Source organism: Limanda limanda, chromosome 5 (genome assembly GCF_963576545.1).
Source record: "Limanda limanda chromosome 5, fLimLim1.1, whole genome shotgun sequence".
NCBI lineage: Eukaryota > Metazoa > Chordata > Actinopteri > Pleuronectiformes > Pleuronectidae > Limanda > Limanda limanda.
The window spans coordinates 7,631,759-7,658,783 of record NC_083640.1 but is presented as its reverse complement, the minus strand read 5'-3'; the positions used below and the strand labels follow the sequence as shown (position 1 = coordinate 7,658,783).

The 27,025-nt window shown below is 42.5% G+C and overlaps 1 protein-coding gene across 1 annotated transcript; it reads right to left on the bottom strand.

Annotated features, from left to right (window-relative positions):
- Positions 1-352: 352 nt before the first annotated feature.
- On the bottom strand, positions 353-27,025 carry LOC133002307 (transmembrane protein 132D). The gene is made up of 9 exons (XM_061072085.1): positions 26,920-27,025; positions 20,630-21,497; positions 13,169-13,306; positions 9,075-9,267; positions 6,703-6,846; positions 2,640-2,845; positions 2,117-2,381; positions 1,744-1,935; positions 353-1,654 (listed from the first exon to the last, which is right to left on the bottom strand). Exons 1-9 carry the CDS (start codon positions 26,990-26,992, stop codon positions 353-355), a joined length of 3,381 nt encoding a protein of 1,126 aa, XP_060928068.1. The 5' UTR covers positions 26,993-27,025.

Below are 27,025 nucleotides of genomic sequence, written 5' to 3'. Positions count from 1 at the left end.
AATTTGAGATACTTTGTCAGTGTGTCTATACTGTATATCCCAGCATGTGAGTGCAAAAATTTGAGAATTAGATATCCACATGCAGCATTAACATCGGGTGGCTTTAAACATTGTGTAAATATTGCGTAGAGTCCATCTGGTCAGCCATCTTTAACGTCTCCCAACGCATCCACTCACAAATATTAACAATATTATACAGTACATGTACATGTAAAAGGCCTTGATAGGTAATGAAATGTAGAGGAGGGCAATTCCAAAATCACATGTCCTTCACAGTTATTGGAGTTTACAAAGGCATTGAGGTGATCAAAGCCACATCTACTGTACATGTGAGGTCTGATCAGGTTCTGCATTATAACCGGTCCCTAGGCTCTGTGATGGGCACTTGGGGTTCCTCCTCAAAACTGTCCGACTTCCCAACCCAGTGGATGCCATAGCCGTTCTCCCTGGGTGGTGAATGCTGGCGTTCCAGTGTGGAGAAGGTGGTGAACTGGACTCTCTTTCTCTTGCTGGTCGGCGAGTGGAGGGACTCGGTGTGCATAGGTTTGCTCCTGAGGGAGCCCACGCAACCGAGGGGAGAGTCTGTAACAGAGGCCAAGCAACTTGGCCTCCTGGACAGAGAGGTGGTCTTATCAGGCCCAATGTCTATCACGGTGGTGGTAGTGTGGGAGTCTTGCTGCACGGGGCTACCTGGCACACTCATCACCAGCTCAGCGTCTGTGCCGAGCCATACCCAGTCATGCCTGTGTCCTGTAGGCTCATGGGTATGAGAGGGAGGCGTCTTGTGTCTGAACTTGACAACGTGTGAAATACAGTTTACCAAGAACACCAGGATAGCGAGGCAAAAGACGCCCAAGAGAGCGTACATACCAATCTCCAAGTCTGTGAGAGGCCTGTTTGCCAACATTTCTTCACCACCAATTTCTACCTCTGCTGTCTCCTCCACCTTGGTGGGGAAGTTGTTGTAGTTTACCAGGTTCCCAGGGGCTTTCACAGTGCTAGTAAAGCTAACACTGCTCACCTCCTCCACTATCACGTTGTCTGAGCCATATCCTTTGCTGCCATCACCAGGGACGCTCATCATGCTGACATTCATCACCGTGGTAGGACTGCTTGGGTTTCCTGAATTGCTGGTCTTACCCACTCCTCCAAGGCTGCCACTGGTTATGAAGATTCTTTCTATAGATTTGATGGTGGTAGTGATCTTTTGCATGGCGCTCTCCTCTCTTTCTGAGGTTGAGCTGCGTGGTGGAGATTGCTTCCTCTGTTTCTTCTCACTGTCCACCTCTTCGCCATCATTTCCATAGTCACTGCCGTTTTCCTTTCTGCTAACAGTGCTACTCTCGAAGCTGCTGGTATTGCTGTTGGTTGACCGTCCGCTATTTCCCTGAAATTTGATCTTCAGGCTGCCGTTGCCAACAGCTACAGTGCTTTTGCGTTTGGACTTCTGGCAATCCTCACAGATGGACATTTCTAGTCTGACCAGAACTCCCTCGCCCTCTCCCTCTGCCACCACAGTCGGAGGTGTGCCCTGCACAGACACCACGCCCTGATCCAGGGATGTCAACGTCACTCTGTAGTATGCAGGATCATAAATATCAAGAGGTGTCTGGCTGCCATCACTGAACTGCACCCAGGCACTGACCAACGCTTCCTGAAAGAGCAGAAAATGGCAGAAATTGGAATACTGCTTTGAATCTAATCTTTTTTTCCTAAAATGTTTAGATCTATGAAGACTGTTACCTGTTTGGGGCTCTGTAGAACCTCTTGCGTGGTAGTGGTAGCCAGGATGGCCCTGTTGCTTCCTGCACTGAGCTGTAAAGTCATGGAGAGGCCTGTAACCAGCTGGACCCCCAACTCTGTAATGGTCACTTTGTCATCCACAACCTTGATAGTTGTCTTCCCCAAAATTGTGTCAGACAGTGGAGAAAACACCTGTCACAGAATAATATCAGATACAACAAATTAATTAGGGTTCCTCACAGAAGTTGTCCTTGTCAAACCTAAATCCTACTGCTTTTCTAATCTAATCCAGGGACTGAATTGCTTCTTGTTATGACATTGGTCACAGTTTATTTTGGCTAATGTTAATCCAAGCAGTAGTTCAGATTATTACCTGGATGGTGGTGGTCCCAAGATCCCGTCCCGACAGCACTCTTCCAGCCTGCAGCCGTGCCACTCGAGGGTCTTCCACCTTTGTGAAGTATCGAACCAGCCTTGTGACATCCACCTGCCAATCAGAGCCCAGGAAATAGGCCTTAGGATCCCGAGGGTCCGCCTGCTCTGCCACGAAATGAGTGAGCACCCGCACCAGTGCGTGCTGATACTGCAGCATGCAGCCCTTCCCCTTCCTGTCTTCTTCTTCACTGTTCCAGCCAGGTCTGGGACATGAACACAGAAACACACATGCAGGTCACACCTGTCACATACCAAATGATTTGACCTGGTATTCTTCAGTCACATAATCCTGTCTCTTTGCTTGATTGGATCACATAGAGATATAACAAAACATTATGTAATGGAATAAAAACCCTAAACCCTTTGAGAGATATGATTTGGAAGAACGCTTCTAGAAATCCCATCTAGAACCTAAATAAGCACAGTTTTTGTGTTAAACACTGTTTGTTTGTGTGTCTCACCTTTTAGAGGTTAGTATTGGTACCCTCCAGCTCTTGATCTGGCTCAACTCTGTGTCCGACACCTCAATCTGGAGGGGGAGTTGGGGCATCCACACGTTCATTTCCAGTTGAGCACTCAGGTAGCTGTAGGTAAAGTTCACCATCATCTTCACTTGGCCCTTTGTCTCTTTGCCATTCACGAAAACAAAGTCGCACCTGTCCGACACCTGGAAAGGAAGAGATAAAAGCTAAATGAATATCGTATCATTTTAATTTCTATGATTATATCAAAGTTTTTGTGTATGTACGCTCGTATAAAAAGTCTATATCAAACTCAGGCTGAGATGGTTGTCAATGAAGGAGCTGTTACTCATCTAACCAATGACAGAGAATAATATGATATCTCATAAAAGTCACTATTTTAACGAATAGACCATTCTTACGACAACAAATGGCCTTGAGGCAGTTTTGCACTGCGTGTGTTACCATAGCAATGTCAGATTGCTGTAATAAACTACTGCGATGATCACCGGTCCGAAGCTTTAGGGAAACTAGCATTGCAATTTTATGTTAATCAAAATATCATGTGGTGCAGCGCTGAATATCAGTCCTTCACAGCCAAGTGCATACATCACACTGTAATTCCAAAGGTGACTTTGGCAAGTTTGGGCAACTGCTGAAAGATCTCATGGACATTTTGAGACATGAGTCAGGAGATTTTCATTGGCCACTGCTCTGAACAAATTGGATAATTAACGCAGCATTTAGAATTCAGTCACCAGCCTGTGGAAGTGCACAGGGGAGCAGACGGAAGAAAAATGGTGACTTTGACAGATAGCCTTAGGAGGAATTCAAATAGCAAATAGATCCCCTCTCTTATTTGCAACTGTTGGCTAGAGGATGTGCTGTCCCAGTGACAAGCTATTTTTGAGAGGGTTTTGTGTCATCATTCACATCTGAGCCTGAGTCATCATGCACCCATGACCACAGCTTTGGCTTTGAAATGACTACATCACTATGTGTCATCCTTGTTGCTAACTGAGATGCCCTGAGCTTTCTGCACTGATAATTCTGTGCTTGATTTATATCCAAACAGCAGATTTACAATATATGGCAAATAGGCCCTGGAACAGTTGTTGCTATGGAAAATTTCTAATTCAAACATGGAATAAAAACCGGTGAATGTCTGATTTAGTTGCGCAAAGTCGCATTTAATACCAGGCAGACAACCAGTCATCCATGATCTACAACATTTCCCTTATTTCACAAAAGTATTCCAGGATCTCCGCTGAACTTAACAACCCTTAACTAACCCTAACCCTAACCCGAGTATCGTTTAAATAATATTCTAAAGCATTAGTTAAAAAGGGATACCGTGTTAACGAGCCATCCATCCACTCATCCTGGTCTCAATCTCATTCTGCTGCCAGGAATATCCCTCAGTGTTTTGTCAAAAAGGATATTTATTTAAAACGGGATTTGACTTTCATCATTGGTTATAGTATTAAAAAAAGGCAGACATTTAATAAAGCTGAGAGTGTGCAGAATAAATACAGCTTTTGAATTAACTGAGGGGAAAATTAAGTTCAAGTCTCCAAACGCAAATCAAAAAAAGCTGCGGACAAACACTGCATCCAAATGCAGCAGAGAAGTTTGATTTTAAATTAAGCATCCAGCTAAATAAGTCCACTTTATTTTGTTAGGTCTTTGTGGCTTAATAACAATTTGCTTTTTCTTTATACAATCAAATACCATTATATAGAACAAACAGCTGGACAACAAACTGTTGCTGCTACAAAGCTAACATGCAGAAATGACGTGATGGCTTGCTAGCAACGATACAACTATCTCACCAACAACATGTCTTTTTGTTACATTATACTTTATGTTACCAGACACATAGAAATTACACTGATACTTGTTTTTGCATCACAAACATTCGTTGACAATACTGACATATTGCCTCAATAGAACATAGTGAAACCAATGTAACCCATTCGACAAGCAGTAACAGTGCAACACCCTTAGTAAGACCCCATAGGCAGCACTCACACACTAACACTGGCCTTAACATTGCCGGCAAGCCCATTCTCAACTCCACACAGCCTGGTGCATGTGCCATATTTACCACTTGTCCCTCCCACTGCCCTCTTTCTCCATCTCCCCTCTTCCTTCCACTGTCCTGTGCACAAGCACTAACTCCTTTGTTCCTGATTGTGTTGCTCTGCAAGCCAGTTCCAATGTACAGAGCCAGGCTTGTGCAGAAACACAGAATACAAATATTTTTATAACACAAAGAATGGACACCTAGTTGACAGTTACTGAATTTGACACAAAGTACTGGATTAGAATCATTTAATCAATCTTTAATGCAATTCAGTCAAATCGCCACGTCATTAAAAGTCCTGATTGACCAACTTAATAGACACACATGTACATTACGTATTGTAATTTGGTCACTTGCAATATCCAAATCTCAGAAGCTGCAAATTGTTGATTGAGGTCAAATGTGTCACATCTTGCTATTATGAATGAAGAATTGTGCTGCTACAGAGATTCCCGGCCTACAAATCATATCCTTCTGCTTTGGTACAGACCCCCATCACATTCTTGTCAAAAAATACAGAAATTACAACTCCCTCTCAAATCCTGACTCATATTGAAACCACCGAATCCCAAAAGCAATGACAATATGGTTTTTATTTTTCAAAAAAATGAATGTATTATTGTTTTGTGTATTGCTCATCCCTAATTCTAAATCCATCCGTCATCCATGCACATAGGAAAACATTTCCATCATGACAGATTAGACTTTGTTTTGCTTTTGTTTTGCCACATGAGCTGCTCATTCTGGATAAATCCTGACCCCCTCTCTCACCAGCAGATTTGATACTCTTCAGGCACACCAGAAGAGAAAAGATATCTGAGTCAAGCTGTTAGACTAAGAAGATTAAAGGGTATATTTGTGACTGAAGCTGCTATCTGGTCAGCAAATACACTGAGCTACAGTAAGCTTAGAACAACAGCAAAGTTGGCTACAACACAGGGTTGAAATGATTGATTTAGTTCCCTGCTGGCCTTTTGACATCCTCACATAATCCTGCTTGTCTTATAACTGACGCCCATCTGCACTTAAAACATTGGCACTTACTGTATGTACATTCCTCTGGATCTGCTCATGGAGCAACACACAACACTACACAAAACGTGACATTTATTAGCCAAGACATCCAATTGTTTGCTGAACCTGCTTTGGGACATACTTGACCAGCAGAAAAAAAAATATATTAGAGAGCTGGAGTCCACTGTCTTTATTCTTTGTTTACAATCCCACTTTAGCCTTGAGTAAATACATTCACAGCCCCAGACCTCAGGGGCCAGGGGCCTCACTTTCAATTTCATCAGTAAACAAAGCCGGCTTTTGGCAGTCAGCCGTGCTCAGGTTCACAGGATAAAAGGGACAAGTCATAGGATGGGCGCACGGAGGCAGACCATGGGGTGAGCAATTTAATGCAGTGGCTGTTCATTGTCTAGAAGATGAATGGACGATGTTGTCAGAGCCCAACTAATAGTTTGTTTTACTGTGTGGAAAAGAAACGGGGATCAGAGGTGGCTTTGGCACAACTTATTTGTCCGCATCTGTCCTCACCATCACACATGAGACCCACCTTGGCCCTACGGAGCAGCTTTTTATCCTGCTCCACATTTCTCTTTCTCACCTTAGCATCGGCATTGGCAGACAAAGACACATATCTCTCATTTTTCTGTTCATTACTGCTAAACCCATTTTTGTTCCCAGGTAGCCAATTACTAGAGGTGATTGAATGTTTTTTTTTTACATATTACTGAAAAAGAGAAAGCTATTTAACGTTGAATAAAAGGTGTAGAAAAAAATATTTAAAAGCAATTTCACCTCTCACCTTGTCAGCGTCCTTTTTCAAAAATAAACTTGAGCCATATCTACTACATAAAAACAACTGCATTTGGAATATTTGAAACCAAAAAATTTAGAAATAAAGCATCAGAAAGCTATCATTCACTGTACAATATCTAGTACTATGTAAGAAAGAGGAGGGAATCTTACCTTGAGAACATCTTCATCACTGGAGCTGCATTCTGTGTAGTCCGACACATCAGTGACGACTCCATCCTCCTCCACAGCTACTATCCTCACAGGCATCGCCACCTTCTTTCCAGTCAACACGGCTGTGTTCAGGATCTCTGTGTCCTGCAGAGCGCCAAGGAACATAAAACACAGACTAAACAACAAAATATAACAAACCTCATACAATTATTATTATATTACATTTGATTTTTACATCTTATGCGGTGGAATTACCAGACATCTAAAGGTTTTTGTGTTTAGGAGTCAGTTACTCAGTAATCCTGTTTGCCCCAAATGCTTCCCCCACGGGAGGTTGGTGCAGGGAGCAGGGTTTACACAGGGTGATGATCAGGTCACCACATGTGAGGGAGAGCTAAGCTTGGAGTTTGCTGCCCTGGCACGGCCCTCAAAGGAATGTCATATCAGTTCAAACACGGCCAAATAACTAACGACAGGGACACGGACCAGGATTAATCTCTGCACATATCTATGCATATACAGTACAGCCTGTTCCATACGGCTCAATGTATTATTAAAGAGGGCTGCTATGGCAGGTAATGCAGGTGGTGCAGCTCCATCTTTAGCTTCCATTATCCACTCAGAAATCCAGTTGGTGTGAGCGAGATACTGAACCCGAAAGGCTCAGGATGGTGAGGCTAGCACCTTGCGTCACAGTTGTGTTGTCGGTATGTGAGTTTGTGTATCTGAACAGGTTAACGAAAGAAAAGCTATGTGATTTGGATAAAGCAGTCTATTTCGAATGTACCTGGTATCTCGCTGCATTTGTGTGTATGTTTGTGTCCCCACAATATGGGGACTTATCTTCCTTCTGGGGACAATAACCAAGTCCACATGATGTCGATCATTGAGATTTAAGGTGAAGACTTGTTTTAAGGTTAGGTTTAGCTTTAACTTTAGGTTAAGTTACGGTTAGCTTAGAGAAAGTCTCCAGGAAATCAGTGTAAGTCAATGTAATGTCTATGTGTGTGTGTGTGTGTGTGTGTGTGTGTGTGTGTGTGTGTGTGTGTGTGTGTGTGTGTGTGTGTGTCTGTGTGTGTATGTGTGTACAGAGAACCATTCGTCTGCATGCAGGAATAATCAAAGCCTATAAAGGAAGCAGATGGATACGTGTCCTCCACTGTAGAACACACAGTTTCAAATGAAGTTGAAATGATTTAACATTGTGTGTGTACGTGTGTGTGTTGATCAGTGTGAGAGCAGCGGAGCACAGCCCGGTCAAGTTCTGTGAATGATCAGTTAAATCAAATTTAAAGAGACACTTGGCCGCTCCGAGGATGAAAATGAAACAGATGGATACGTGTCCCTCGACGGTAAAACTGCTTTCAATGAAGCTGAAACAACTGAACATCGTTTTTTTTTTTTCCAGCTGTCATTACAATAAAGTTGAAAAAACACTGATCTGAAGGTTGTGTCAGCGAGGCTTCCCGCCATCATGTAGAAGTATTGAGCGGCAGCAGAAGCAGGATCAGTCAATGCTAATGTTCCTTCGAGTCAACCATCCAATGTCTGCATGTTTGGGCCTCAGCCTGAGGTCGGCTTCTAATCCACAAAGGAGATGAACCATGTCCAATTCTCAAGTCAGGACACTGTGGTAAACCCTTATAACTTCAAGCAATCCATTAGCATTGTGATGGAAATGCAGCGTTTAGCTCTGTGAGATGTGAGTAAACTAATGCCCAAACGTCGCCATTACCTAAAGTCCAGTCATTCCTGACTTTAATCTGACATAATTTACATAAATTGTTAATAATATGTGGTTAGACAAATTAAGAGACATGGGAGAGGGCAGTGTGAGTGTATTACATGACTATTTGTCATGGTTCATTCTCAAACAACGCAGGATTAGGAAGTCACTGTCCCAGGTGACAGATAAATCAGAGTGGACGCAGTAATTCAGAGCGGTGTAAACTTGTGTAATGTTCCATATTTAGTAGTGGGGATTATATTGTGGATTAATTATAGAGGTAGCATGATAAAGAAGCCTGCTGCACCAAAATAGCACCACATGAAGCATCTGTTTGTCGGAGACGATGACCACATATTGCACGCCAGAACAGAGCAGAACAACACAGAGGAGAGACATCAGCTCGCTGACAGTCAACAACACAAGGTCACTCTCTGCTCAAAATAGAACCCATTTGCTAAACAATCCCAAGCATAGCGAGCCGTCTGCATATGCAAACCAGACAGGAATGGATCACGGCAAAGTGCATTCTATGATATTTTCATGCATCAACGCTCAAAGGATACGGTCCAAGCATTATCGGAAACGCTGCTGTCTGGTTTTTAGTAATGATCAGGTGTGACGTGGAGACTGTCAGCGAACTCACCATCACGAGAGGAGCCAAGCCGACAAAGTCTCTCTGAGTGGTGTAGATTCTCATGGCTCCTTCGGTCTTGGTTAGGTTTTGGGTCAGGGACGGCAGCTCCAGTTTCCATACAATCACCTGACTGTCGAGAGGACTGCTCAGCTCCTCAACCTCAAAATCCATCTGAAGCACCTCCAGCAGGCTGCCATCAAGCCTGGGTGGGGAACAGAGAGCACGATTAGTTAAACGAAAACAGTAGAACACAAACACATTTAGAGATACAGTATAGGCTACACAGTTCCTGTTGAGACAAATTATGTGTAAAAACTAGAATGGCACTCAGTAGAGCGCATACCTCCAACAAATATGTCAAATATCAGTCCCCTAAACATGTCGGATTTTTCCATAAAAATTCATGATTTAATCTCTAAAAAATTTACGAAAATGTTCGAAATGGCCATGTTGCAATGTGAAAGAAAAGGAAAAACAAACCCTGGATCTGCCTATTAATCCACAGCCACACCAAAATGTAATGGAGGCTTTTCTGACCCATATTGTATCCTTTCCCCAAATGTTAATCTATCCTTTAGTTTTTGTGTAATCCTACTAACTCACCAAAAGACAAAAAAACACAAATAATCACTAACTCCTTGGTGGAGGTGATAAAGAAAAGGCAAGCTAATAATTGACAAGACAAATTGTAAAAGGAATGTTACTGCAGATTATGCATAGTGTGTTTTATTTTGTGAAAGCGGTGGGATGCTGCATTTTTCAGTGTTTTTTGGCAGTTTGGCAGTTGCGTGATTCTTTCAACACCTTCACTTTGCACATTAACAGCAGGAACACAAAATCGTTCCATCACAGCCAATGGTACTTTATACGATTACTTCACCATTGGAGTCTCAGATTCTCTTCCCTCTCTTTAAGGCCCCGCGGAGATAATTGTGTCTAGAAAGAGGCCCAGAGACTCTGTGGCAGTGTAGCCTCCTTCACTTCAGCCTGTGGTGCTCAGTGCTCTCGATGCTCATGGATCCTGGAGAGCTGTCTTTTCTCTTTTTTAAAGATTCTGATGAAGTCACGCTTTGCATTAGGATGTTAGACGTTTCGTTTGATAAATACTAGAAGACTTTGCAGAGACTGGAGGTTTGGAGATATCCGGCTCAAAATTCATAGTGCGATGTTATGAATTCTGCCCCTTGGGTAGTAAGCGAAGAGATTTGTTGGAGAGCGGCGTGATCCCCAGTAGTTGCGACAAGACCCAAATCCCCCCTCCCTCCTTTTTTTCCCTTTTTTTTTTTTTAAGTTGTGGAGAGCTTTGCATCTCTAGGCATTTTCACGAATCGAACTTAAAAAAAAGGAATAGATATGAATTTCTCTCTTCTGGCCTTTTGCCGGAGTTGCTGCTACTGATAAGTTTATGAAGAATAAAAGGTGGTCTGAGGACAGAGGCGTTCTGCATGCACCAAAAAGTTGAAGGCTGTGTAACCTATAATGACCTCACAGCAATAGAGTGTCCTAGTCATGGATTCAATATACTCTCCCTTGGCCTCTCCCAAGTTAGTATCCTTGGTTTTGTTTTCTTGGCTCTGTGCTGAACAGGATGAAAGATATATAGGTGGACAAAACTCAGTAAGAATGCACATTCTGTACCCACATGGACATTATCAGACCCACTGCTGCTGGTGCGTACATGTTATATATATTTGTGTCAGCGCTGTGCAGACACAGTTGGACCGGCATCCTGAATTTAAATGACCTCTATAGGGCTGTGTACCGGCTGCCTTTGTGCATTAAAGCAACAACAACAGGAGAAACTGCAAATCATATTTTGTTAATCCTCCAATAAGGTTCAGACTCAACAACAAAAAGCAAACAAATAATTCTCTATACCCCACTCTCATATCTGCCCTTATTAGAGGAAAGGCCGGAGATTTTGTGTAATTGAATAATCTTAGCATATTGCTGAGAGACCTGCGATTAAAAGATAATAATGGAATTCTGGTCAAGAATCAAAACAAGATAGGCTCGATAAGGCTCACATAAGCACGCTTATATCCCTTTAAGTATGCATTAACACAGATATCCATAAGATAAAAGGATGTTGCCATGCTATTTACACCCTCAGCCAGTTTTGTGAAGCTTTCAGGGGACTGACGCTTCAACCATTTGTTTACAGCCGTGGGTCTGTCTGCGAGAGGCAGTGCTTTAATATTAAGATCCAAAACCAAGCCGCTGCCACAAAGGATAAAAGGGGCTTTAATGTACAGATACGGCAAATACTTTTAGTGCTCACTAAAGCCATGAAGACAAAAAGTCAGAGAAATCCCCACAGTGATGTGACAGTAGGGACTCTCTGCGGGGGTCCCGTTAGTTTCATGACATTTTAGAGAGGATTATCCAAAATGACTGAGTGGAAAAATATGTTGAACCCCACAGGAATTGCTATAAACAATGTCGTAATCCATGAACCAGCAAACGGGGAAAACAGCATAATGAGGTCAAAGCAATAATGATGAGCACAGATAAGGTCAGTGCTCTGTCTACAGCAGGCTGTGTCTATTTTATGAGCCACATTAACTTCAAGATGTTAAAATGTATCTCTGTACTGGAGTTCAGCAAATGCTATTGTCTCCTCATATTGCTGTGTACACTTGCTCTTCTCCAGCTAGGCCAGGCACTCACACACAGATTAGGGCTTTAGCTTCACAAGCACTTCTTGGAGCTGCACTACAAAACAGAAATAATCTCACAGTTTGAGTTCAATCTCAGAGGATCAAATCAAGTGAACATTAGCGATATTGATGGTTTTCTGCTGAATATACGATGCATCAAGATATTTGGATTAGAGTTGTGCAACGGGTCGGGTAGCCCGCAAAAAGTGATATAACGGGCAGAATTTTTTAAACATCTAAATAGGCCTCATATGCAAATTTGACCCCTTCACTTGGGCTCAACTGTCCTTACCAACACCAGACTAGGAAACACTCTGATCGCTGCAGGAGAACAGGCCCTGGGAAAATTCAAAGATGCTTTTCCACGAACACAACTCTTCACCATTTGATGTGTGTGTCTGTGTTTGTAGAAGGTTTAATCACTGGTGACGAGTTGGATGTTAACGGGACCGGGTGGGTCCGGATTAGACTTGTAGGTAGAGTGACGGGTCGGACCCGTATGGAGCTTTGTGGGTGCAGGTTTGCAAATGGACTTGTGTAGGACTCTGGTTTAAATTTCGTATATTTCGATAAGTTCCTCTAGATGATTTGTCAACCACGCAAGCAGCATGGAAATGCCCGTCTGTAAGTCCACAACTTACAAAAAGAAACACTCAATAACCATACATGGTCTTTTAAGGTCAGGACTTGGTCAGTGATGCCCTGCCCTTTCCTTCAGTGTTCATTGTTGACATTTGTGGTTTTATTGTAAAAATATCTCCACAGCTATTGGTTAGATTGCCATTAGATTCCGTGCTGATATTCAGTTCTCGTTCAAGATGAATTGTATTAACTCTGGTAATTCAAATGTTTCATGCAGCATCAGCCTCACATTAGAAATGAGCTGCTTGTTAGGGAAAGGGTGAATTCCCATCGAATAAGGTTATGGTGCAAGCGGAATTTTTAAGAGCAGAGTTTGAATGGACAAGTGTTATGTTTGAAGATGGCTCACTATAGTTCTGCAGTAACGACCTCCCTGGCTTGCAGCTTTTTAATCAGGTTCTATGTTTTACTGCATGTTAGGAATGCATGGACATGCACAAGACAGCACTTTGGGAAGTGGGGAATGAAAGACGGGGGAAGCAATCATTGTTTACAAGGGGCACTTTTTTGAGAGCACCTGCAGCCAACCTGTGCTGAGAGGGTGAATTGGGATGTCCTCTGAGGAGTGTGTTGTTTTCAGACCTCTACAGTACAGATTCTTTCCACAGGTGCAGAGACAGATACTGAAATGTTTTGCAGGATATGCATTAAAAAAGTTACATTAGACAGTGAGACTCCTTGGCCTTGAGAGTATTGTGTATTCATTCAAGCAATAGCAATTTAGATTCAATAATCAACTCCTCAGTGATAACAAAGGAGATACACAAAGGTAGAACACACAGGCAGGTTAGACACACTTGCCTTTTTCCAGGTATGGGAGCCTTCCTCTGACAAATAACAGCGATGGTTCCATCTGCACCCATATCCAGAGTGATGTCCCACAGTAAAGTGTTACTGGGTGTTGCTGTTCGAAAGGTCACACCTTTCTCAACTGTCGCTCTGTGAAAAGTCAAAAACAAAAAGGTCAAGGATTTGGTGAAGTTCAAATGTCCCATATGACTAGACAATGAAAATCAAGACAATGAATACTTCCAAAATGTAAACATATAGAGTGAATATATGTTTAAATAACTTTCCCCATCTTCATTTTTTTGTGGCAATGCAGTTTCCTCCGATAGGATATGTCAAATTTTATATCTTAAACTTCAGCTTTCGGCCCCAAAGGTATATTTGTGTCTTCAGTCAGGAAGAACAACATGTAAGACATAAAAGAAGATGGACGTATAGTACAAAAAATGAGGTGGGAGGAGTCCTGAACACAGTAGGCTAGAGAAACCAAGAACTGGAGCCGCAAGCGTCATTAAGCGTCGTTAAACATCTGAAAGTTTCAATATAATTTGCAGCGAGTATAACCATATAAATAATACCAAGTATATAGCATATAAATACACAAGAAGGAAAACAAATAACAGTATTCTATGATAAGTAGATCGAGTGAAAGTCAGGCAGACCAAATAAAGTGCAGTGTACAGACATATAACCTGATCAGCATCTTGCCATCCATAATACAAACAGCCATCATCAAGGGAGTAGTACTCAGGTCATTTCATTTAAACCAGGACTTCAAATAAAAGGCAGTTTCAATGAGATTGTCATATATTATCTATAATAAAATATACATCAAACAATATGGATATCATTCATTATTTACATAAAGCAAGCAAAACATGGTAGAGATAAAAAAATATGTCAACGATCAATGATTTACTACCCTTTAAATCCCCCTCTTTCCATTCGCATTAGAAAAACATTGCTCTCTCTGTTCATCCTTATGTGCACTCATTATTTAAACTGTACTAATAGAGCTTTCGTTTCCTTAGTGCCTAATTAGCAGATGTCAAGTATTGTGCATCTGAATGTTCAGACCTTCCCACTGGGCATTCATAGCGTAGGCAGCTTGCAGTACGCCAGATGTTAAGGAAATATTCTTGTACAAGAATTGCAATCACGTCAGGCCAGGAGAGGCACGCATGTCGAGATGCCAAGAGGTTCCAGTCTTCTGCTGCAGCAATACCAGTCATCTATGTACTGCTCCTTCTTTTATATACTCAAAGCTCCAATAAACAGTTCAGAGAAACATTTTTCTGTCTCTGGTTTTCATCTGCATGCAAAGCTGTGCGTTTTATCGCTGAATCTGTGAGATAAAAACAAAGTGCATCACGAGCCTCTGAGGAGGTGTAATCTATAATAGGAGCAACAGCAATCTGATGATGAGCTGTGCTCAGCTCTGGGCTGGGGCTGGTTTGGACTCCTCAGGCAACAGGAGGGGGAACACTGCACCCTGTTCAGCACAATTAAACAAAACGATCTCCCGGCATCAATATTTAATTGAAAATATTCAAGATAACCTCTTCATGAGTGTTGTGTGCACATTTTGTAAATTTGTGTGACAACATCTGCACATCCAGCATGTAATCTGAGGCCTCAAGTGGCCACAGATCTTGGCATGGATGTCCGTGCTATAAATTCCACTCTGTCTAACACGAACCAGTGCCTTTACATTCGCAGTGCATGACTAAAGCTTTTATTTAGTTTTTGCTCAGTCTCTTTCTCAGAGTTGATATATTTGGCAATTGTGACACCTTTAAAAGTTCAAACAGTCAAAGATCTTTGGCTACAGGTCAGCTCAGCAGTGACCTTTTTTTATAATATTGGTTTTAATCTTGTGCCATCATGACCTGGAAGACTGTCTGCTTCAATTCCAGCCGCACACCACAGACGCTGGTTTATCTGATTAACACAGGTTAAGCCAGGCATCATAGGGCTAAAAGGTGATAGCATCTGGTGTCCTGGCTGGTCTGGAAAATTAAAAAACTCCCGGTTTTGTCATGATTGCATACAGTGAACACTTTTATGGGTTAGGTTTAGATTATTTGCTATAAGGGTCAGTAAATGGTCTGTATTTAGAAACAGTCCACTCAAAGCTCTTTACAGTTACATTCAAATATTCAAAAAGTGTCAGGACAAATTTGGAGGTCATAATTTTGCCCAAGGACACTTCGGCACACATGATGGAAGAGCTGGGAATCGAACCACCTGCTCTGCATTTAACAGACGACCCGCTGTAACTCCTACGACGCACTGCTGGTAGTTATTTAAACCCTCTGACCTCTCACTCTGCCATCTCTACTACCAACCATAGGTTGCTGTGAGAGATGCGGATCAGAAGACACGCACTGAACCAACTAATTCTTTGCTTCTCACCTAAATAAATCAGATAAAGGATCCAAACCCTGTGGGTGCTGCATGGTCTTTGTGTTTGTACCTTCCCTGTGTGCTGTGCATGATATGAGAGAGCAGAAAGGTGAAGCCAGTCCAGTGTTATCAGTCAGAGGGTTCCCAGGAGGCACAGGAGCCAACACAACACAAGGGACAAACACGCAGCCTGGGCTAAATGAGCAGAGAAAAACACACGCTTTGGTTTAAATGTGAACTGGCTACAGCTTTCTGATTATAATGAAATGCAAGAACCAGGAGGAACAATACAATACAGCTACTAAATAATTGTTTCTGTTTCTACAGACCCGCCAAGTGTCATCTTTACACCTAGGTTTTTCTAGAAATTAAAAAATGTTACCTTGCAAACTTTAAGAGGTGGCCAGAGCTATAAGCTAACTATTTCTGTTTCCAGTAACAGTTCAGACATTAGCGTCGTCTCATAAACCACTCAGCAAGAAGATGAAGAAACATATCTACCAACTGATTCCACAAATGTCTGTCTGTCTGTCTGTCTGCGTGTATGTGGAACACCTATCTTGAAAACCGTTCATCTTCTTTGAGGTCTCCAATTAACCTAACTCCAGATTGTGGGTCGAAGCCAGAGCACCTGGAGAAAACCAAAGCAGACACGGGGAGAACGTGAAAACTCCCAACAGAAAGACCCCGGCTGAACCAAGTCCCCTCTTGCTGTGAGGCATCAGTGCTAACCAATGCATTACCATGTTGTCCCAACATTTCATTTCACATTTTTTGTGTTTAATTGCCGCACTGACGCTGCCTGTGGAGAATTGTAAGTGCAGTGCGATTATTTTCTTTCAATTTGTAGAAACTTTAATCCGGCATAATCAATGAGGTAAGCATGATGGCATACTCAATGTAGTAATGAGAAAACCTAGGAGGACTGTTAATCTAGTAATGGCCTCTGAACAACATGGCCTGCTGTGATGAAAGGCCTCTGTGTATTGAGCTGAGTGGTGAGGGGTTCACCTAATAAAAAGTGACACTAACAAGGAGACTTATCTTCAGCCCTTTTTTTTTTCTTTCTCTCAGCCCCCCTTGTGTATAAAAAAATAAAAACATCCCATGTGACTGGAAGAGGTTTTTGTCTTTGAGTGGTTGGGAACAGGAACTAGTGTCCACGGCCTTGGTTAGCAGGCCCCGAGGAGGCAGCAGGCAGGGGGAGGAACCGGGGCAGGGAAGATGGATGGCTGTGGAGACTGAAGCTGACAGTGTGTGAGAACAGCAGCTCTCAGGTCCTGCACCTGCCATCCATCTCACTTCTGACCACGCAAGGCATAAGTGGCACTATTGTTTCACCTTTTACATACACCTAATTCACTCACACACACACACACACACATGCACGTACATAAAAATGCCACCAGACACCAACTGGCACACAAATAGATACACACACTGTCAAGTACACTCAAAGCAGACCTTGTGACCTTTATCAGTCAGCTACCTTCCCTTACTTATTTGTGGAATGAAGTTTTCTTTATACTTTTTGAAAGATCACAGAGCTATGACCAACAAAGGAAAGTAAAAGAAAGAGAACAATTCAAAAACATGAATAAATAATAGAATAAAACACAGACGCAGTTTGATCAAAGTCCTCGAAGAGAGATTGTATCCTCTGTGTGAGTGAGACAGCATGGCCCAGATGCATTTCATCACCACGGCTGCTATCAGGATGCTACATAGGGTTTGTAATTACTTCCCTGATATAATTTGTGTTCCCATCTTTGGCTCAGAGAATGCAGCGCTGAGGGGCCCAGTACCACCACTGAACCCCAGTGCAATCTGAAACAGATGCAATCGTTAATTATGCAGTCAAATGTCCATCGTTTAGCCAGTCTGATGGCCAGCCATCGGCAACGTGCTTATCGTACTTATGGAGCAGTTTAGGGAGCTGGGGAGATGCTCATGCAACAATCCTGCCAAATGGCAGGCACCGCGGCACTAACAGAGGATGTAAAAGTCCTATTTGTCACACAGATGAGTGATTGGGCTCCCTGGTTGAAACGCTCACTGGCACGGCGTCCTGTTGATACAGAGGTTCAAGTTTATTTATCGCCCACATGCTGCCTCTAAATAAAACTCATGGAACAAGACAAACTGGCTCATAGGTGACTTCTAACTGCCTTTAGAGTACAGTCAAAAACAATGTATGGTTCAAATGGCTGGTCATACACTAATAAATGCCCTCTACGTGGCCATTGTGTTGATGGTAATACAATATGACCTTTATCAAACTGTCACTGAGTACGACAGCTTCATTTGGCCGGAGTGGACAGGTATGGCTTGTCTTTTCTCAATCGACCTCAAATTTGTATGTCCCTCTACTCCAGCTATGGACATCAATAACAGGTTTATCATGCTGATGAGAGTATTAAGCAAAGCTTAATGGAACATTCAGTCAGTGATGAAGCACACAGACAGCTGTTGAAGAGGGGATGCACAGCGCCTGGTAATGTGTTAATAAGCTGGGGGAGGGGAGTTAGAAACAGTCACCAGTATAAACTAGAAAAATAGAACTGCCCATCATACAAGGTTAACTATCACAAAGTGTCTTCCAATATCTTCTAACCCAAAAAAAAATGCTATGAGGAGAGCAATAGTGTGGAAGGAGAGAAAAGGAAATGAAAAGGAGGAAAGGGGGGGCAGATGAGAAAAATTCAGAAGAGTAAAATAATAGGACGAGAGAGGGAAGGACAGAAAAGGAAAGGGGAAAGAAGAAACAGAGGAAAGAGGAGGTGACATTTCTGCTATCAGACTCCTGAACATGAGAGACTGAGTAAATGAATTAAAGCAGGAATGATTAAAAGCGACAGAATGAAGAGGGGAAATCAGGATTTCTTTTCTGGCTTCATTGCTCCGGCGAGGGTAACAAAATGAAACCAATAATCTAAACCTTTAAAAAACACCTGGACGCAAGTTAGTGTTTCCCCGACGGAAAAAAACCCTACAGCTCTGTGTCCCTCTGTTTCTTTTACAGCACCAGAAACCTGAAGAGAAATTCTGACAATTTACAAACTCTGAAATAGGACGAGAAGGACAAAGTGCATTCATGCATAGCTGTTCACCCAATCAATATTCAGCTACTGCAGCATTTCAGGACCGTCTGAGTGGATGAATGTGGGAACAGGTGGAAAAGGAATCGCCTCCTCACCCGCTCACCTCCACTGAAGCATGTAGGAGCGACTCAAGGCCGGAGTGAGTCGAGTATTATTTATTTTTCATAAAGTATTGATTGTGTACCACAGAGTTTCTCAATCCACAGGGACATGCTGTGCCATTTGTACAGGAAGAGTTGAATGAGCTGCCTTCAAGGTCTTTCTTGTTCTTGATCTGTTTTCTTGTTTCCTTGAGTCAGGAGAACTTACTGGACGTCTCCCAAAAAAACACAGCAAACACCAATATAATTTAATTTATGATGTGATAGCAAACTACATGTGAAAGACAGATTTATGACATGCCTTTGTCATGATCAAAATCTCCTCAGTATATAACTGTAAAAAAAATGTATTTCCCTCCTTCTGACAGTTCATTCTTCACTGGCGGAGAGCAAAGCAGATAGTATCTATAATAATAATAATAATAATAATAATAGAAAAATCAGTTCTAATCAAGTTAGTATAAATCTGTACTTGTCTACTCTGACAGCTTACATGGACAAATCCAGCGTCGTTGCAACACCCTTCAATTTGATATCCAATAGCAAAATATATTTCGCTGCTGATGACCATGAAAACCAAACTGTTCGAGCCTTTAATTCAAATCCACCTCTGAGCTGCCCATCTGTCATGTTTCATCATTTCACCTTGAAAAAAAGGGACGGAACTTTTTCATGTTCTGAAATGCTGCTGGCCCTGTTTTAGGCGATAGATCACCTTTATTATCGGTCCCATCAGTGACAGAAATTCTCCTTCGACAAGGCAGAACACAATTCACATTTATCATTTGACTCTGGACAGGGAGAAACTGAGGTGTTTGGAAACGATGACGTAGACCCTCACAACCACTTGCTGATTTGGTCTTTTTGTTCGCAACATAGTCTTTGTCGATTCGTCAGGCTCCCATCCACTGACCCCTTTCCGTAAGAAGAACAACCAGCATTATCCTCGGCTACCAGTGTAGAACCCAACATGGATAATCCTCGTGTTTGCTGGTGACAGCTATTGTGCAGTTAAATTCTGTGTTTTACAATTATAAAAAGTGTTTGAAGCTGACACGCTATTATTCGAGGAATGCCTGTTTACACCGGCATGCACAAACTCAGTGTACTTGAGTGGTCACATGATATGCCTCTTTTTTTATGACCTAAGATGTCACAGAGACCTCCAGAGAAAAAAGATTGCATAAGATTGGTTCTACAAAAGCTCTCGTCTTTAGTCAAACAGTAATATTCTGCATTTCCAAAGGGGAGCATAGCTTTCAATTAAAATTAACTATGCCAGTATTACCCATGATTTTCATTCAGTCAATAGCAGAGCATTGCATGTGTGAACACAGATCACGAGAATACCCATGAGTCACAGGCCACACGTGATTTTTATTTGATCCGTGTCAACCTTGGTGACTAGCACGCTTCAAACAGCCCTTAATGTTCTTGTTTTCAACTGTAATCAAATAATCCAACCCACTTCCCAGAGAGACAGTTAACCTCCGTAATATTTTCCAAAAAATGCGATAATCCATCCTCAATCTAATTTCCTCCAATATTCCCTTACTTCTTCGGCTGGAGAGGGATTTGTGCAAGGATTTGAACAAGAACTGTTATCGTATATTTCCCCATGTTGAATTCCTACCAGAGGGGCCGGCGGTTTGATCCCAATCGTCCCTCTTCGCATGCCGAAGTGTCCTGGGACAAGATACTGAACCCCCAAATTCCCCCTTCTCATAGTAAAAGTCCTGCACATAGATGGCAAAACTGTAATGTAAAGCTCTTTGAGTGGTCGTCAAGAAAAGATCTTTATAAATACAGACCATTTACCGATCTGACGTTTTGAAATGGTGAGACAAAAGAAAACACAATCTTACCTGAGTGTGAAGTTCGTCAGCTGAGCAGAGCTGGCCATGAGTATGTAGAACGTGGCGATATCGGTCTTCTTCAGGGGTTTGGAGGACGTCCGTACGACGATGGCGTTGCCAAGCTTGAGGCGAGAGAGTGTTGCCATCCCTTTAGGCACCTGCAGAAGTCGTACACTGCCAATCCTCTGCATGGGAGTGACAGGAACATACTCGGCCTGCTGCTGTGAGCGACTTCCATCCACAGAATAACATTTCTCTCTGACTTTAGGCTGAGCCTGGTAGTACAGCTCCACAGGGTTCCCAGTGGACGGGTCCTGCCTCTCCCTGCTGGTGCCCTCTGACCCCGGAGCAAACCAGCCAAGAGAAGGAGCCAGCTCGGCGATGCAGGTTCCCCTCTCGCCCCCGATGGCACAAGAGGCCCTGACCTCCTGGGTCTGCCAGAAAGCGTACACTGTCACACACGGTAACTCATCCACAGCTCCCTCCCCCCTGCCCCAATCCCTCCCTGCCACATAGAAGAGCACCCGCACTTTGGGCTTGGAGGAGAAAACCCGGGGCGTCAGTGCAAAGGCCTGGATTTTCCAGTTAAAGGTGAAGACCTCTGGAGCGTCGAAGAGCTGCACAGACTGAACCAGATCCAGAGGCACAAGCTGCTCGGTGGACATGGTGCCATAGCTGGCGTTGACAGCTGGCTGGCGGCTGGCTCTTAAAATAACAAAGGGCTGCGTGTGACTCTGCATGCTGGAGTTCCTCATGAAGTCCTGGCCGGCCTCCTTCAGGAAGAGGTAGTCAGCGTCTTGCACGTCGTAGTTGACTGGCAGGTAGACAGGGAAAGGCACTGGGCTCTTCCTGTCGGTCAGCTCTTTACTGCTCAAATCTGAAAAGAAAGAATGGAAAATGTCTCGGCTTGTCTCGGCTTGATAAAAGTCACAGCTCTATATTTCTAAGCAGCTAGAATTGTACGTGAAACAAAAACAGATGTAAGGCCGTCACCTTTCCTTCCAATGTGACAGTAAAATAATATCCCAGGAACTAACACTTGGGTTTAAAAGTTATCTTAGGCCAAATGATCAACTGAGTGGGGAATCAAAGTATTGCACTAAAAGGCCTCTGAGCTTAACCTTAAAATCCCTGTAACAGATCACAAAGTCCGAAATAATGTAAATTACAACAAGAGAAGCTTAGGAGTGTTTTTGCTTCTGCCACAGCAGCTTCTGTTTGCATTGAACAACAGGGGAACTCTGCGGATTTTACATTTCCCGGTGTTGTTTAATGGTGCACCCCAGTTTCAATCTTAATCTCTCAATGGAATTTGTATTGTGAGCCACAGATGTACACATTAATAAATCCCTGATAAAGAGGCACAACTGTTTTTCACTGCATATGGCAAAGTGCACCCTCATGAACATGCTGCAGGCTTAAGCTGTCTCTCTGATTATTTACAAACTGTATTTACAAAGAATAAAAAAGACCTTCAACTGTTCTACACCTCCACCAATAGTCAAAAGAAAAATTACAATACTTAATATTATAATTCAATTATATTAAAGTGATGTAGAAAATCATGTCATGAAAAGATAAACTACTACTTCATTTGCTAATATTCTTTGCTTTTGAAGACCTGTTTGTGGTTAGTAAAAATACTGTAAGTGAATCAAGTAATTCAAAAAGTTCTCTTGAAAAATATATTTCCAGCCATGTTGTTGTTCCCCGTTTCTCCTCCGCTGCCCCAGTTTCATCTCTCTCACATGGATGATCAGCTTTCTGTATATGGGCGGAAAAGGTGGGATCTGATACATCTGGCACAAGGTTGACTAGAGGGATTAAAATGGCTTTTCAGATTGTCAGCAGGATGTGAATTGAATGCCTTGCAGATCAACCATATTAAAAAAAATGAGTCGAGTACATCATGGTGTGAGGAAGAAGATCTGGATGCAACATTTTGATTAAAAAATACAAAGCTAATTAAAACAGAAATGAATCTTGAGTATTTTATATCAGTTAGTATTATTATTTGTGTCGGCACTTCACATTGCCTGTATAATGTTTTAAAGGATTACAGGCTGACTGTTAAACACAAGTGCAAAGAATTACCTTTTTTTACATGAGTGAGTAAGAACAAGCCCAGAGCATAAATATGCCCTGATCTGGTTTAAGAGCTTGATGGTGAGTGTTTGCCCCTGATGGAAATGAGCGGAGGCAGAGGTCACTCGGCCGTCATGTGTCCTCATTAAACATCCATTTTGATAGAATTATGAAGATTATAGACTCTGACCTGAGCGCGCACTGTTTATCTGGTGGCTAATTGCCCTACTTGCTGAATTAAGGACAAAAACACTGGTGTTTACTCTGGAGATTATAAATTGCACCAGGCAAAGAACTGCACGGTGAAAAACAAATATCGTGGCAAATGATCCTCTCCTCTACGGTGTCGAAGAGATCACATCTAGATTGATAGAGCGTAGTGCAAGATGCATTTGTAAAATCATAATAAAAGAGGCCATTCACTACGTCCTTCATGGCTGCTGGCATTTGGCAGGCCTCTTGTTTATCTCGCCCTCCTCTGCTCCTTCATCCTCACGCGCGCATCCATTCAAAGAGCCCGTCATGATGCTCCGACAGCTCGCACAGCAACAACTATACTGTAAGTGTCACAATCCTAACCCAGCACCATCGATCTCCCCCCCCTCCACTCCCTTCACTCACAGACGAGAGTGTCAGTCATGTTCTCTGAGGGGGCGACACACGCCGCATGAGGCAGACACTGGAGCCGGGAGCCGGGGTTTGTCCTGGCTTAGCCTACCGGTGGCCATAGTGACAGATGTGCTGTTTAATACCAGAGCTGGCAGCGGCTGTGGCTGGAGTGAATATAAACTGGCTCAGTGACTCCAGCGGGGAGAGCACAGTGCCAACGTGGACACAAAGTGCTGCACACGAAAACCCCATCCCTTTACAGTGGTGTTTGATGGGTCATCTGCGCTCCTCTTGTTATTTCACATGCTTCTGCATTGCACACGACCCAAAGGAAACCGAATAAATGAAGCATACACAGCACGCACAATCTATTGGTGAGTGTGATGCCAGACACTGCAGGAATTGTTTGCTTAAGATTTATTTTTTTGCAGTTTTTAGAGAGAGAGTTCTTCTTTGCCAGTGTTTGCTTTGCCAATATTTTTGATTTAACAAGTAGCCAGTGTAAACAAAACTCCACTTCAGTGGTCCTGCCCTCAACTCCTGCCATCCTGCACACTGACATGTTCCCTGCCCCACGCTGTTGCTTTGATTTATTATTTTTCTCAATGGTTTATGTTGAGTCCTCATTTAATGCAAGGGTTTAAATCAAATGTTGTTAATCGGGTGCTCAGTTTAAAACCCACCTTTACAGTTGTGTTTGATGGGTCATCTGCGCTCCTCTTGTTATTTCACATGCTTCTCATTGCACACGACCCAAAGGAAACCGGTTAAATGAAGCATACACAGCACGCACATTCTATTGGTGAGTGTGATGCCAGACACTGCAGGAATTGTTTGCTTAAGATTTATTTTTTTGCAGTTTTTAGAGAGAGTGTTCTTCTTTGCCAGTGTTTGCTTTGCCAATATTTTTGATTAAACAAGTAGCCAGTGTAAACAAAACTCCACTTCAGTGGTCCTGCCCTCAACTGATAAAACATGAGAGCAAATCCACGGCACCAGCTGTTCCCGTCGCTCAAATCACTCATTGAAGAGCCTCAGCTTCTCTTCCTTCTTGGCCGAGTCAGAAAGCATCAGTGTTGCCTTGCTCATGCTTCACCCACGTCTCCAGGACTCCTGCCATCCTGCACACTGACATGTTCCCTGCCCCACGCTGTTGCTTTGATTTATTATTTTTCTCAATGGTTTATGTTTAGTCCTCATTTAATGCAAGGGTTTAAATCAAATGTTGTTAATCGGGTGCTCAGTTCACGTTTCCAGCTGAAAAATGCTCCTTGAATCTGATCAGACTGCAGAGTTGTGTTCCATCACAATTTCCTGTGACTTTGTGTAACGGAGCTTTTCATGTTGACACTATCCCTCAGCCCTGTTTGTTTTTAGTGGAGTCACTCATATGAAGCAAGTTCAATTTCAGAAAGGGAAACCAAACTGAGATTAGTTCTGCGTGAGTAACGACAGCGTTTACTTAGGGCTTGAGTCTTACATATTCATTTCAATAGTAATGTTCCCCATTACCAGTTTTAATAAAAAACATTGCTCTGTCTAACGAAAGACATTTACTCCTACGGTTTGTCTCGAGGCCCAGCATTAACCCGTCTTCACTAGCATTTCAGCTAACTTCTTTTCAGTGCATTTCTCTTTCAACGTGATTCCTTCATTTGTAATCAATCTCTGTATTATTCTATTAAAACGGCAGAAAGCTGGAGATACCATTGTGAATTTCAATGTGCAGTAATGACTCCTGCCATATGTGCAAAGCAGATGCAGAAGTGACTCAACTCCCAACAGCACCGCAGACGACAACAATGGATGTCTGCATTTTAATCTGTGACTGAGAGATTATAAAAGACGTGTTTGTGCCTCAAAGTTTCTCTTTCACGACGACTTTTGGATCAAATATTGGGGACATTTATAGCAACGCCCTGATTATAACACTAAAAAAAGAAAGTGTTAGGAACAGGCAAGATGCTTACAAAACCTGTGGCAAACAGCATTTTCTTAATCTGACGTCAGCCCTGTTTGTTACTATCTTTTAACTGGCTGACCTTTCCAGCACCTTTTATAGCGAAACAGGTACAGTCTCATTAGGATCTGACAGCTTGTCGATGAGTGGGTCCTTAGACGCTAAGATTTGTATTTATGTCGTCTGTGAGACGCTGAAACACTTGGCAGACGCCTGGGAAGGGAAATGGTGGCTTTTTAGCTGATACTATGCTTAGGAATTAAGTAGCAATTGATAAACAAAGTGCGACTAGAAATTTTTTGAAAATCTAATTCAAAAAGTTCTGGGAGACAAGCATGTGGTGTCCGCTGCAGGCGGCTAACTGGACAACTGTGTTACCCAATTAAATTTAGAGTCACAAAAATGAGAGGTCATGTTCCTGAATTTGTGCTCTCAAATGTTAGGATTGTTACGATGAGTGCAACACATTAAATTCAACCAAAATTTGTAAAATATAGGGTTTTCCAAACTATGCACTGTTAGTGAATTTATGTTCTGTGACCAAGAATTTGATTAATCTGACAATAAAAGACCTGCAACACAGGCCTAACTACATCAAGGATATAAGTTGAAATACAATTTATAATTCTAATTTGCAAAAATCGTCTTGTTAAGTGGATTTGGCAGCATTATATCCTCGCCTCACATACTTAAGTAAGTGTCTTATACAAACGGAGGAGAGATCACAGTACATCATGATCATATATGTAATGTTCTGTGGTGAGAGGGTGGAGATGATAAGGAGAGCGAGAGAGAGAGAGGGGAGAGAGAGAGATTGAGTGAGGCTTAAGCTCGTGCAGTGATTGCTATGTCCAATGACACTCTTAAATCTGCTTTCAAAAAAATCTTGTTTTATCACAATTTTCCAATTTTCCTCATCTCTTTATCCACATAAATCAGCCGGCATGCATTCCCTGGAAATAGCCATCTACGAGGCAGATATAGGCTTTTCAGTAAATGCCCCTGTGATGTGCTTTTTTCTCCTCTTCTGTTGCCATTATCAAAGTTGGGAGTTTAGATTGTCTGCTTCTTGTGTGAAAATTGGGTTCCCTGGCTTTCTAGCACTCATCCATAAGGAGAAGTACGTAATGTATTCCCAGAGAGAGGAAAAGCACTGAGCATATAAAGGCACAGCTCAAGTTGTAATGTAAACCCATCAAGTCTTTTACCCCTCACCAATTTCATCCTAAATGTTTAATATCCCACTCAGTGCTGTGACACCCCTTCGTTGCAGTGAGTAAGATGCTCATGTTAGCCTCTCTGGAATACTGTATCACTGCGGATTACGATGTAAGTTTGTGGCACAAATGAGGACATGTATGTATTATTTAGACTTCTCAGAGGAGGCTGTTCTAGTGCTGGCATTGCTTTGCTAAGAGAAAGGGGCCCACCTCCCCTCGGTAACATGTGCACAACACAGATAGTCTATTCTAATAGATCATTTGTTTTTAACTGTCATCATTAAATCCAGTGTGGTCACATGCAGCGAGGCTTCAGGTTAATTCCCTGCACTTTGGTTTAGGCTGCGTTTCACGTGTGTGTTTTATATTTTTTTATTTTTTTTTAAGAATCAAAACGCTCATTCAAGTAGTTCCAGGTCACTTACCTTGTGTAAGAACTGCTGTAATTGTTGCCAACACTATCTGTAAGATCCTCCAGCTCGGCCAGTAAAGGCTCATTTTGGCACCCGGCGCTGCTCGCTGCTGTTCCAG